Here is a 10,336-nt window from a genome sequence, read left to right as displayed (position 1 = left end):
GAGCACAATAAGTCTTTCCTTGAAGAAAGAGACGGAGGGATGGTGCATCAGGGCGGAAAACTGACATGACGTTTTTATTAATCACAACACTGGTCGGTCAGTAATATGCATGGACTGTCAAAATACAGTCACAAATGTCATGGACAAACAAATAACCAAAACAAGACCACCAACATTGTTTGTTTCTCTATTTGTTTGTTTGTTAGGCTTTGTTTGGCTAAGAATATGACGACTAAAAGACGCAGGACAGCACTCTGCAGACAGGAAGGAATAATTCATCTCTTGTGACCTTTAAGGGCACATGCAGAGGAGGGCAGTAAAAAGGACACCGGTGTGTTTATATATGTGTATGTGTCCTGGGTTGAGTTCTCTGATCAGGCACGTCTGAGCTTCGTCTGCTGCACCGAGGGAGGTCACACAAGCACATATAGTTGGATCTGTAGACAGGATGTCATAGAGTGACTGTGTGTGTGTGTGTGTGTGTGTGTGTGTGTGTGTGTGTGTGTGTGTGTGTGTGTGTTGGCGAGTTGTTAGTGGTTAAAATTCTCAGCGGTTTGTATGAGAAAAAAAGGCCACACACACAAACTTGGGCACTGCATTACTATGACCACCAGCAAGCATGAGGAGCTTTTAACAGACTGGCTGAGGATGGTTAGACACGTTGTGTATTGCGTGCGTGTGTGTGTGTGTGTGTGTGTGTGTGTGTGTGTGTGTGTGTGTGTGTGTGTGCGTGTGTGTGTGTGTGTGTGTGTGTGTAGCAGAAGGCTTAAAAAGGTGTGCATTAAGAAAAAAGAACAAAAAAACCCACATGCAAATCCAGTTCCTCCCACTAGTTTTCAGTTATGACAAAAAAAAACAACAAGTACAACAAAGGAATCAACTCTAATGTTAATCAGTTTCCTGCTCCCATTTCTGTGTCTTGAATCAGCCTGGGCCTGCTGTCTTTCTATACATGTGTTTGTGTGAGAGGAGGAAAACAAAAGAAGCAGAGTGTATGTGTTTGTCTGTATGCATATCCGCATTGTGGACGAAACGCAAGTTTCAGGACAGGAAAAAAACTCAGTAGGTCCAGGATGTTGAGGGCGAGAAAAGATGAGAAGGATGGAGGGCCGGCGGCGTGTGTTCACAGAATGACACAGCAGTTACTCTCCCCGGTCTTCTCTCTATTCCTCTGACCTGAAAACACACACACACACACACACACACACACACACACACACACACACACACACACACACACGAACGTCATCATCAAGACAAACATACTCAGACAGCGTCATCACCCGACAACGTGCTATGTTGACATGTAAGCACACATTCCTACTAGATTACTTTATAGGGTGAGCACTGTACTTCTACTGTTTACCTTGTGACTGCTGCAATTAAAGATAATATAGCTGTCAAATCCTGTCTAATAGTTTCAAACCACTGTGCCGCATTTTGGTGTCTGATAAGCCTTCAAACTCGTGGATATGTGACTCAAACTGGTCTTTCTGGATTTAATTTGTTGTCTCACCGATACCTGAAGCAACACGCTCACTTCAATTTTCTGTTAGACCAGTGTAACTTAGACGGTTTCATAAAAACAAAGACTGAATGCTTAAAATTCTGCCACTAAACTTCCAGGTAATCTCAGAATTAAGAGCTTTGTTTCTATTTGAACAGTCAGGGATGCCGACAAACATTGTTTCTTCAATTGCAACTGTCAAACGAGGGAAAACACGGCTCTATTTGAGGTGTGCGAAATATGTTGTGTCGCAATAAATGTGTTTTTCTAGATCATTTGAAGAACACACATTTATACATAAACTTTGCCTTGTAATTGATCTTCCACAAGACAAAGGTTTTCTGGAGTAAACTGAGCTAATTCTTTATTGTACCTTATCTTACTTTGGGCTTGTTGTTACATAGAATGAAAAGCAAATTGATGATAGTCAATAACTAGAGCACTTTGTGCGACCTTAGATGTCCCTCTGATTGACTGTTTGTTAGGTTGAAGTCAACCCGTCTCTACAAAAATAGACCTTCCGCTACACATCCACAAACAGGAGACCTGTCAGCTAATATGATTTATATCAGCTGTATATTCTACACAATGTGCTGTATCTTGGGGATACACTTAAAGGGGCCAATTATTTGCACCAATAGCTGTTCCTAAAACAGAAGCCATGTGTAGAGATATATAATGGCCGGGAGCAGAACATTTAAAGTTGCTCAGCGTGTGAAAAGGCCCACTGAAAGGAAAGAAGGGCCGGTTACCTTGGGAATTTGGCTCAGGCAAAGTCTCTCTGGCAACTAAATGCATCACTGTGGTCTTCCCCAAGGGCAGTTTGAGAGCTAAAGAGAGAGAGAGAGAGAGAGAGAGAGAGAGAGAGAGAGAGAGAGAGAGAGAGAGAGAGAGAGAGAGAGAGAGAGAGAGAGAGAGAGAGAGAGAGCAAAGGTTATTCAGTGAGATACAGCATATCTTTCTGCATAAAGTCATTATGTCATTAAGCAATTTTGTTGCAGAATAATAATCTCTTAGCAGGTCAGGAAAAGGCCTGAAATAACTCAGCAAGCTCTTCAGAGAAAAGAAACGTTTCAAATGTATTCACTTTCAATCGGGTTGGAAGATAAATCAATATGTGTTTCGATGACGTGATCGTATGTTATTTATGTTGTCCAAATCAATGCTTGTCCAAGTCAGTTATTGACAGATCCCTTTTTCAACAGGAAGAGTGTGAGCTAAAATTGGAACACAGCAATTGCTTTGAACATCACAGATTTGTTAAGTATTTGCTTTATCGCAAACTACTGTAATGTCAATATCAGAATTATCCTATTTCAACCTTATCTCCAAGTCTTTCTTTAAACTGTTACAATGCAAAAACATTTGTAATGTCAAAAGTAGCACTAGACAGAAAAAAATACAACATAAGAGCTGCTAGAACTTGATCTACACACTCAATCGTAGTTACTCGCCAAAACTGCTCGTCAATCACGTGTTGCGTGCCTTCACACGTCTATATTTGCATTTCAAAACCACTGGGGGTTTTGGCTCGACTTTAAGAGGATTCTGTGTCATCGTGGAAACACATTAAACCAAAGATAAGAGAATTATCAGATAGATGGCAGTAATGGGATGAGTGTAAAAGGGTTAGGGACGGCCTTAACCCTATTAACTAAACTAAACACTCGTCAAATCTAAATTGGGTTAAGCAGACTCAAAAAGCATAAAAGGCAGGAGAAGTGAAGTGTGCTGCTGTCCCTTTTTTTCGCTTCACACCCCTTCCTCGTCTCTTCTTTGTGCTGCTTCAGGTCTAAAATGAGGCCCGTCCTGCCCCTATCCTGCACAATCTCTCTCCCCTCTTTTTCTGTATTTCCTCTCTCCTCCCTCTCCGTCAATGCAGACTTGTCCGGAGCACTAAGGCACCTCTGTTCTGCTGCTCGGGAAAAAGATGAGAACAGCAAAGAACTTTCCAGCAACACACTGTTGTGATTTTGTGTGCATGTCTATGAGCACATGAGGCTATATTATTTTTTTGGGAGGTGTACTTTCTGTGTTTTCTCACCTCCTAGTGTTACGTTGCCGTGTAGAAACCGGCCCTGGTAGATCAGCCTCAGGATGTTAGGACTGCTGACCTGCTCTTCCTCCCAGTCTGAAAGGAAAAAAAGGGCCCGAGTTAAATAGAAGCATCGACATGAAGAAAGCTGGAAGACAAGCCTGCTTTATTTTCTCATTCATGCTTATCTCTTCTTATTTTACCTCTTTCCCCTAAAAGTATTATCGTTGTCTAATCTATTATCTATAAACTAAAACTAAAATGTCATTGTTAAGAGACTAAATTATGCTGAAAAAGCTTTGAATTCTAAACTATTGTGGTCATCTTTTTCTGTGTCAATATAAAATACTGTAAACAGTGTAGTGAAACCAAATCATTGAACACAGTCATTGCATGGCGAAAGAAAGAGAGACCATCAACAACTGTACTCAAGATATTTTAGGACATTTAGGGCCTGTATTTAAGATCATTGTATACAGAACGTATGACATGTGGTCTTTGTGGGACACACGACAGACTGTGAGAAAGAAGGAAAGCAAAAGAAGAACATGAGGTGTGGCTTTGGAAGAGCTATGGACAAAAGTGAAGGTATTAAATGAGAGAGAAAACAGTGGGGGGAGTTGCACAGCAGCAACAGCGTCTGGCCACCAGATGTTTGTCTCCAGCTAAGCGGAGGGTGTTGGTGCTGACGGATTGCCTGCTCCGGGTCTCACAGGGTTCAGATCTGTTGTCTTGGGGGAACACGGCACGCTTGCAAAACCAACAGATTCTCCTTGAGTTTTCCTTTCACTCATGAGTCCATCGGTATAATTTATAGTTTTTCATGGCTGTGGGCTTCTCCAAAATTGGATTAGTGTCCCAGCCCCGTGGGAAAAGCAGATTTTAAGGTGTCGGCAGGTCAATTCTAGTACTGGTGTAGAAGCAGTGAGGAAGTGGGTTTATTACAGCAAGGAGGTGGCTGTACTGCGACCCCACATTCCTGTATGCAATGATAATCAGGCTGGAAGGAGGAGCGCACTCTAATTACCCGACACCAAAGAATGGGCACGTTCCCACACTGCTACATAGACCTACACGTAAGTAATTAGCAGCGGGTTTAAATGGGATATCAGCTCTCTGGATGCAGCGTGTAGCCCCTCATCTGCCTTCATCTTCAGCTATAGAAACAGCCACGATAAGTCAGATCACCTGGTTTTCAAGTGCATTAGCAGCTAAATTGTTTGCAATTATAGCTTATCAAAACACACTGCAGCTGTGCTTATGCAAGAATTTGATTTATACCAGATAACACAACACGGGGTCTATTTTATTTATGTGCAGAATGTGGGCAAATAGCAAACGTCCCAATATGTTTAGCTCAACCCCACATACCAAAATTTGATCAGATGTCAGTTTTGAGATTGAACAATCCAAATGGTGTGATAATGAGTTTGGAGATGTGTGATGGTATTTAGTTCGATGGTGCCTGCGAGACTTTTTAAATAAATAGTGAAGAGTTACAAATACATCAATGTCCGAGTGAAGAAAAATAAATGTCTGGATCACCTCAGGATGATTTAATTGGCTTCAATATGTAACTACGGCTGCATCATTCGTCATCTGCCATTGCCAGTAACAATCATGGAGGTATATAAATGGAGCTACATACCCATCGGCCAGTTGTCATAGACGTGTTTGGCAATGTCCGCTGCCGAGTCGTTGGGAGAGAAGAGGAATTCTTTCGTCTTCCCGCTGACTAAAATAAGCCGCAGGTTTATCTGCAAAACAGAAGAAGAAAAAAAGACATGTCTGTCAGAGCTTTATATGGGAAACATCAAATGCAACACAACACAAGCCACCGTCATGTGTCACATTAAACACAGTACAACTCAGGAGACACACAGGTTCAAGTGAAGTAATTTAATAGGAAACAGGAGAAGGATATGAGGACCCTGAGGAGTGTCCTTCCGCAGGATTAACTCCCAGCTGTCTCGCCAACTTCCTCCTCACTTTTCTCTCATCCCTCTCACTCTCTGTTTCTTTGTCTTTGGTTCACAATTCTGTCACGCTTGTCACCTTCTCACCTTCACCACTCAGGATCCAGATGATTTGTTTTGCCTTGTTTCTTTGTGTGGAGATCAAACCCCAGGTAAAATAGTTTGAACACCTTAACTATCATTTCCTCAGGTTACAAAGATATAAGTTACCTCATTTAAGTAAGAAAAAAACATCTAGTTGTCAAATTGTTTAATTTTTTTATTGCATTTTAAGGTTAGTTTTAGTATTTAGGAAAATGAGTACACTATTAAAATATTCTGGTTTGCGGACATAAGGATAATTTGATCGTTATCGTTCATGAAATAAAATCGTGGGTATCTTTGTAATTTCAACACAACCAAACTTTTCACTGTGTAAAACAGCCACCAAACCCAAACAATTAGCTGGACCACAACCAGCTGTTAAATGTGCAACCTGCCTCAGATATCGTATCCCAGTAGTCAGTGGGGACAGCCAAGTACAGTAATAAATGACTAATGAGAGTGAGACGTTTGTTCACAGAGTGCAAGTCCTCTCGACTGTGAGCCACTGAACAGAACGCTAGATCGGTAGGGAACGGTCATTATGGGGTCTACGACATGATTTAGGTGTGGAAAGACTTTATGATTATTATTATCTGAGACATATAAGAGTCAGAATACAACCCATATTGAATGACTCAGGAAATATGGAGGACAACAATTTGCTTGCTATGCTAAAATATGGTAAGAATACTCAAAATCCTGATAAATCACAATTTCTTGCACATTTCTGTACCAAAACAAAAACGTCCATTGGAAACAGTGTGAACTTGTGCTCAGCTGTTTTTCAGCATTATTTGTCCCACTTCATAATGTTAATGGTGAATGGTAAAAATCAAAACATTTTGAAATACTATTCCAATCACTATGCATATCATTACAAAAATCAAATCAACAAATAAAGCGTGTTACCGCTATGATTCACTGTGCTACTCTCCTCGTCTAAAATGGCATCTTAAAGATGCCAACAAATAGCCTGATGAAGACAGAAAGACAAATTCCTTGTTTACATTTGATTGGTGCGACTTTGCTGTAAAGAGCCAGAGCAGAGGTGTGTGTTGTGTGTCTGACTTTGCTTTCCATGTTTTCATGTGCCGAGCGTCTGTTAGCCCTCTATACCAGCCGCTGCCCCACCAAAACCACTATGCCAAGCGACACACACACAAACACACACATACAATTACAAGTGTGTATATGTACGTATACACACACAAACACACACACACGGGGAGCCTGCTGTAGTGATGTAACAGAGCTAACACCAACGGATTGAAACTGACAGATCTGTAAGCATGTTAACGAATCAGCTTATAGGGTTAAAAACGGAAGAGCAATTCAGAGAAACTCACATCAACACATACATCGAAGAAAAAGACGCAGTTGATCTAAACATTGACCCCACGAACATTAATTTACACGAGTGAAGCCGCTTCAAAGAGATCAGAATGCTGGCGAGTGACCGGCCGAATGGGAAACGTAAAGTTATTCCATCTGCCGCCGATGGTTCTTTACAAATGCACCCTGAAGACAGACTCTGTCTTCATCCGTCTCATTCAGAGAGGAAGCCCTTTTACACGAGCAAGGTCTTACTCCATCCTGGTTGATCACCTGGTCGTTACCATGGTGTCACCATGGCGACAGTCACTGGTCGGTGGCTGAACCTGATAACACCTACAAGATCGCTCTACCCCTCCTCCCTTCTGAACCATTTCCTACAGTGTCACATCATATTGTCTTCTCCTCCTTGCAGCAATCTCAGCATCCCCCTCCCTCTCTCTCTCTCTCTTTCCCCCTCCCCCACTCTGTCCATCTCTGCGTACAGTGAAGGAATGTTCAAGCCATTCACTAGCTTCACTTGAACAACGTTAAACCATACTCCTCGTATCATCAATCCACACAACTTTAAATGTCTTTCTTTGCCTCTCTCCCCTCCTTTCTCCATTCTTGCTCGTCACTTTCTATTTTCTTCCCAGACAGGTGACAAAACAGAAGAATAACCTAAATAGAAAGATACATAGAAAGATGCAGATGCTTCCATCCATAGTACAAAGGTCATTGAGTATTCAAATGATAAGATGATGCCGACAGATTTACCACCTACAGGGAATGTTGAATTAAAATGCTTGCTATTGCTCTCCACCAGCATCAGAACCTCTAGTAGAGTTCAGGGACGTGCCAGATCAATGCCAAGTAAAGCTTTGTTTATACTCGTGCTTGGCGCCGTAGCGCCAGCCTCCGCAGATGGCATTAACGGAGGCGTTTATATTATATGGGCCGTGTGCTAAATTATTCTACGAAACGCCAGAGGGTGTACAAACAAAATGAATTGTGAAGATAAAAAAAAAAAACCTCAACAATGCTGAGGAGGGATAATAATTATCTGTAAACTCGTATCTCATATTTATTGACTACTTTATTACCTTTGTGCAAGCCTGGTATCACATGCATTCTAAAGGACCGAAGGTTTAATTTCCTGTAAACAATTTGATTGGGCTGTAAAATATTCACTCAAATAAAGATTTTTAAGACCACCTGTTTCTAAAGCACCTCAAAACAAATTAGCCTTCTTTGTTTAATAGTGATTGTATCAGTGAATTATTTGTGACAGTGGCAAAATTGCGCCCGCCAAGTTACAAACATTCAGAGGTGCACGACCAAGCGCCGCGACCACTTGCCAGCCGTGACACTGAAGCAACACCTTACGAGGACACTTTTTCTTTCTTTCTGTATCTCTAAGGGGAGATTTTGCCATCCATTTCTCTTCTTCCTCGTGTCACCCTTTATTTTCATTCAGATTTATAACTCAATGAAGGTCTTGACTCTCTTGCTCTTTTGCCTCCCACTCCACCGTCTCCCTGTGCGTCCTTGTGTTTCCTCCCTGGACTCTCTTCTGCAGAGGGGCTGATATTGAGGTTTCACAGCCAGCTCAGGTAAGGTTATTCAAATATCACCTTTCCTCTGGAACAAATGCAATATCTCCAGGCATTGGGCAGAGCAGCATATTGTGCATTCATGCATAAACATTAATATACTGTATCCATATCTCCAGGCAAACACAAAGTTCATGTCCTACTAGTCTCTTTCTGAGCTCATATTGTCAGAAATCTGCTCTAGGAAGGCTTCACCAGTTTGTAAAGCCTGTGGAGAACTAGAAGATAGTGAGTATATCACTTCCCCAATGTGAGCATGTGAAAGTATTTGTAAAGCTGAAACTTCCTGGTGCAGCAGCAGCTTCTCATTTCTGTCCACTTCTGTGAAAAACTGCCGACATTCAGGCTGCATCCACACAAGACGTGTTCATATTGTGTGTATTTTATCATGCACTGCTGCCTGCATGCGCAGGAAGCCAGATATTATGTGAGCGTTTTGCGAGCGCCGTGTCCAGCGGCGTTGTCAGCCCTACGGAGCGGATGTTTGAGAGCACAATTTGCACATTTGAGTAGCGCGATGCACATAAAACGGAGGACTTTTCTCTTGTTATCTATTCTTATTTTGTTCTGCACAACTGTTAACATACATAGCGTAAATGCTGCTTTCCAGTACAACAACAACAAAAACTAATTTCTTGATTTCCTGATGTAGTAAAACTTTGACTTGTAACTGTTATAAAGTACATTTCAGTGAATACCCAACTTTTTCTGTCACTATGCAACCAACAGCAGAGTAAACAATCAGTTTAAACAGTTTAAGTGGGGGATGTAGCCTCATGTTACCCACTACAATAATGAGACCCTGCTACCAAGTAGTGCCACGGTGTAAACATGTGATGTAAGCAAACCCTCTCGGCTAAACACTGTTTGCACACGGTGGAGAGCAGGAAATGCAATGCTATCTATAATTATTCCTCCCAAGTACCACTCTCAACTCTTTCTCAAGGCAATAGAGTGTGTGTGTACGTGTGTGTACGTGTGTGTGTGTGTGTGTGTGTGTGTGTGTGCGTGCGTGCGTGTGTGTGTGTGTGTTTATAAGTGCATTAAAGAGTATTGCTGCTCTTTAGACCCTCTGCAGCAGTCAACAAATTACAGAGCGGGAAGCCTTCCTGTGGGAATATATTAGACCAGCTTTATGTGCAGTCTGCGTAAGGTTAGCCGCTGCTGTCAGTGTAGATGCCTAACGGTATGAATGAGTTTAAGAGAGGCGGCGGGTGATTAGCCCGACTGGGGTCTGTTTAAAACAAGCCAGCTGGATCCAGCAGGCAGCCTGCTTTAACTTGCTAATTAAATTGGGTGAAAATTCAACTGTAAACTCAAGAACACCGCTTTGAGAATACAAATCACACATTAATTATCAGTCACTGATTTCATTGATTATTATTTGCAGGGCCTTTTCTTTTTGGCACAGCTGTCGATTATTTCAATGACTCTGAACAGCTATAAAATAGGAGACATATTTGGTGTGTTGCGGCTTGTTGAACAAACTGTGAACAAACGAGAAGAAAAGCAGAAAAGAAAAGCACAAAAAAGAAGAGAGCAAGAAGAGCAGCCAAGACTCTCCTCTGATTTGATTAATTAGCCAAAACTGAGTAAACAAAACCGCTTTGCAGGGTCTTAGTAATTTTGCAAACACATAAAGAGTTATCGCAATTATGAACCCACATTAGCACACAAATTCTATCTTGGAGCCATTGTTTTTTATTATTATTTAAAAACACCCTGAAAATAAATCAGTGCAGTGATTGAGCAGCATTGCTGAATGCGACTCCATTGCTTCAGATGTCACAATGTGCGGAAAGAGCTC

The 10,336-nt window shown here is 41.7% G+C and overlaps 1 protein-coding gene across 1 annotated transcript in view; it reads right to left on the bottom strand.

Annotated features, from left to right (window-relative positions):
- Positions 1–913: 913 nt before the first annotated feature.
- Positions 914–10,336, bottom strand: part of ubl3a (ubiquitin-like 3a) — a 32,791-nt gene continuing 23,368 nt past the window's right edge. Inside the window, exons 2-5 of the mRNA XM_079214134.1 lie at positions 5,191–5,299; positions 3,552–3,638; positions 2,260–2,337; positions 914–1,176 (exon numbers count right to left, since the gene is read on the bottom strand). Coding sequence (XP_079070260.1) covers positions 1,124–1,176; positions 2,260–2,337; positions 3,552–3,638; positions 5,191–5,299 — 327 coding nt within the window. The 3' untranslated portion in view covers positions 914–1,123. The remainder of the gene's footprint in view (positions 1,177–2,259; positions 2,338–3,551; positions 3,639–5,190; positions 5,300–10,336) is intronic.

The sequence above is a fragment of the Taurulus bubalis genome (genome assembly GCF_910589615.1).
Source record: "Taurulus bubalis genome assembly, chromosome: 2".
NCBI lineage: Eukaryota > Metazoa > Chordata > Actinopteri > Perciformes > Cottidae > Taurulus > Taurulus bubalis.
Note: the sequence above shows the minus strand (reverse complement) of the source record. Positions and strands in the feature narration are given on the sequence as shown.